This window comes from Myotis davidii, unplaced genomic scaffold (assembly GCF_000327345.1).
Source record: "Myotis davidii unplaced genomic scaffold, ASM32734v1 scaffold394, whole genome shotgun sequence".
NCBI classification, from domain to species: domain Eukaryota; kingdom Metazoa; phylum Chordata; class Mammalia; order Chiroptera; family Vespertilionidae; genus Myotis; species Myotis davidii.
Window position 1 is genome coordinate 85,418 of NW_006287548.1, and position 3,779 is coordinate 89,196.

The window sequence follows — 3,779 nt, forward strand, 5'->3', positions numbered from 1 at the left end:
GGCCTCTAGTGTGTGTGTGTGTGTGTGTGTGTGTGTGTGTGTGTGTGTGTGTGTGTGTGTATATATATATATATATATATGGAGAATCCCATTATCATACTTTAAAAGAATTACCAGTAATTTCTTAATGTCATAAAATGTCCAGTGTTCCCATTCTTCCATTTATCTCAATTCTTTTCTCCATAGGTTTGTTCAAATTTACATCCAAACAGAGGTCAAAGATTATATTTGGTTAAAATATATCTTACATTTATTTTTATCTAAAAGTTTCTGTCCTGTTTCCCCTCAGATAGTTTGTTCTGTAGAGTTTGCCATAGTCTGTATTTTGCTGGTTCTATCTCTGGTGTAATTTAACATGTTCTTTTATCTCCTCTACTTCCTATAAGCTGTTAGATTTAGAGGCTTAATTAAGTGAAGATTCAGTTTTCATAAAAGTATTTTTTGCAAGAATACTTCATAAGTTCTGCCTCTTTATTGCTACCTACGTGTCACACCTTTTAGTGATGTTAACTTGATCATTGTAGTCAGTTTTTTTAGATTATTGTCAATTTTTAAAAATGTTTGCCATTTGAGGAATGTGAGATAGTATTTTACTATTGTTTCAATTTGTATTTCCCTCTTTACTAGTGAAGTTGAACATCTTTTTGTTTGTTACCTTGATATCCTTTTTCTTTCTGAATTGCCTGTTCTTAGCCTTTGCCCATTTTTCTGTTTGGTTGTTTCTTTATTTAAAAAAATTATTTATGGTTCTTCATATTCTACATTTTAATCTTTTGTTAGGTGTCTTATAAAATACTATTTTTCAAACTGTTGTTTTTACTTTACCTTTATGGTGCCTTTTAAATACAGGTTTTACATTTTAATGTCAGCTTTATCAACATTTTAATTTATGATTTGCATTTTTGTTTTTATATTTTAGAAGTTTGCTGTACCCTAGAATAGGATATTCAACTTAAAATCTTAACTGTATAGTTTTTACATCTACTTATTTGTATTATCTATTACTGTGTAACAAAGTACCCCGCACTTGAGGCTGAAAACAACAAGCATTTACCTCACAGTTTCTGGGGGTCAGCCGTCCAAGGATGGCTAAGCAGGTGGTTCTGTCTTAGGTTCTCTTACAAGCCTGCAGTGAAGGTGTGGGCTGGAGCTGCAATCATCTCGTGTGTGCCTGGGGGGGATCTGCTTCCAAGCTCACACATGCAGCTGGTAGCAGACCTTATTCCTTGACACAAGGGTCCCTACACAGAGCTGCCTCGCTACGTGACGCTGATTTTTCCCAGAGAGAGCAATCCAAGCAAGAGAGTATTCAAGATGGAAGTCACAGACTTTTTAAATAACCTAACATAAGAAATAATGCCCTGTCAATTCATCTATGTTCGTTGGAAGTTAGTAAGTCTAGCCCATGCTCAAGGGAAGGGAATCACGCAAGGACATGAGAACTAGGAGGCAGGGATCATTGGGGGTCATCTTAGTGACTGGTTATTACATTATTATAACAGCCCAAATAGAAAAAAGGAAATAAGTAATTATAAAAGGAAATATAATTTTAAATGACATTATTTATTCACAAATACAGCATGTGCTAATTTCTATTTATAAAATAGTAAATTTTATTAAAATCATATGTATGTTGTAAATACCAGTTGACATTCAGTAAATGTAATACTCATTTACTTAACATAATGTGGTACGTTTGCTAAATATTACAATCAACTTTTAAATTTATTTGTACACTTTTTTTTACCCAGATTAATAAATATTTATTACATATATGAATGAACAAAGTGAATAATATAAAAACAAGATGAAATGCAATTTTGGTTGACTTTCAGCAGTTTATAGGGCAAATTTACACTTTTGTTTAATTAATGGACATGCAAACTTTTATCAACCAGCTTCCAAAATTTTAATAAGTTGTATTGCTGTATTCTTTCCTTAAAGTTGTGTAATAAAGTATAGATTTTGATATAGCCACCACCAAGTTATTTTTAATCTAGTACCCAGAATGGATAGATACTTGATATAATATCAGTAACTGGTCTTGGCCCACAGGGAGTAGAGCCGTGGTAATGGAGTGTCAGTATGGGCCAAGGAGAAGAGGTTTCCAGTTAAAAAAGATCAATGAGCAGGAAAGCAGGCCTTGTCACCTCTACAAAGCCACTTGTCCAGCCCGGTAAGCTTTCATTTCTTTCTTTCTTATTAAGTACTTATTTTTGAATAGCTAATATTCACTTTTTAAAGTTTTAGCTCCAAAAAATATACAGTGAAATCTGATTTTCTTCTTATCCTTGCTTCCTTGTCCCTCTTTAAAGCAGCAACTCTTACCAGTTTCTTGAATAACCTTCCAAAGTTATTCTGTGTATATGAATATGTATATATATATATGTGTGTGTGTATATTCATATACATATATGTTCTCCTTTACTCTCATATATATGTGTATGTGTGTGTGTACACTTTATTTTAATAAGTCGTATTGCTGTATACGACTTTACCCTCATAAATGTTAAATATCTCAGTAAAACCTACTAATATTTTCTTTTTTTAAAGTTCGGTAGGAGTGTACCTTCTTTCCTTCTATAAATTCACACTGATTTATTTTCATTCTGAATGCCCATTGTTATTGTTTACTAGACAGCTATTATGCTTCAGACTAGTTTGAATGTAATGATATATATACTACTATACACTTTGCTTTTCTTCATTCCAAATATATCCGAAAGCTGTCATAACTGTATATAAAAGCACTGGTTATTTCTTTAAAAACATTTTTACGTTTACTTTTAAAATTGAGATATAGTTGACATATAACATATTAGTTTCATGGCTCCTTCTTTTTAATAGCCATATAATAGTCTATTTATAGACTATTTACTTAATTTATCATTTATTTAATTAGACTTGTAAATTTTCAGCTGATTTTTGCATAGGGTAATAGATCTAAAACTTTACATGTAACTTGGGAGAAAAATTTCTATGTATGAAGAAATAATTTTATTCTCTATTTTTTTTTTTGTGAAATATATTTTATTGATTTTTTACAGAGAGGAAGGGGGGGAGATAGAAAGTTAGAAACATCAATGAGAGAGAGGCAAGGATTCTCTATTTTTTTTATAAGTACTTCCTGAGTATCTACTCTGTGCCCAGCAACTACATTTGGGTGCCATGGAAAGTAGGGAGACTAAAAGAAGTATAAGATTTTCCTTAATCATGTAGAACTTAAAATGATGTTGGACTAGATCAATAAACAACACTTTTAGAGGACATAATAGTATACAGTATGGATTAGCTAACTATCTTCAGAGAGAGAATATAACCATGCAAACACATTAATAGGACAGAATGTATGGAAAGCCTGGATGCTGAGGTTTAGATTGAATTTGGATAGGTAGAGAGTTAAAGGAAATTAACTGTAGGCTAGGAAGACTATATAAATAAAGATAGGCATGATTGTATATTTGGTACTAGTATTAGAGGAAGAAGGATGATTTCTCCATTGAGGTGATATAACCTTCATAGGAAAAGCAATTTTATATTTGAGGTAATTGAAAGTTAGATTAGGTAAAAAGTGTCTTACCTGGTTTGGCTCACTGGATAGAGTGTCAGCCTGCAGACTGAAGGGTCCCCGGTTCAATTCCAGTCAAGGGCACATGCCTGGGTTGTGGGCTTGATGCCCAGTAGGGGGCATGCAGGAGGCAGCTGGTCAGTGATTCTCATCATTAATGTTTCTCCCCCTCTCCCTTCCTCTCTGAAATCAATAAAAATATATATATCCT

General features: G+C 32.7%; 1 protein-coding gene across 4 annotated transcripts in view; it reads left to right on the plus strand.

Moving 5' to 3' along the window:
- The window catches only part of CARF (calcium responsive transcription factor), a 50,324-nt gene that overhangs the window by 25,575 nt on the left and 20,970 nt on the right, over positions 1 to 3,779 (plus strand). For all 4 annotated transcript variants that reach the window (XM_015561103.1, XM_015561104.1, XM_015561102.1 and 1 more), the window contains one exon: positions 2,056 to 2,176. In XM_015561103.1, coding sequence (XP_015416589.1) covers positions 2,056 to 2,176 — 121 coding nt within the window. The remainder of the gene's footprint in view (positions 1 to 2,055; positions 2,177 to 3,779) is intronic.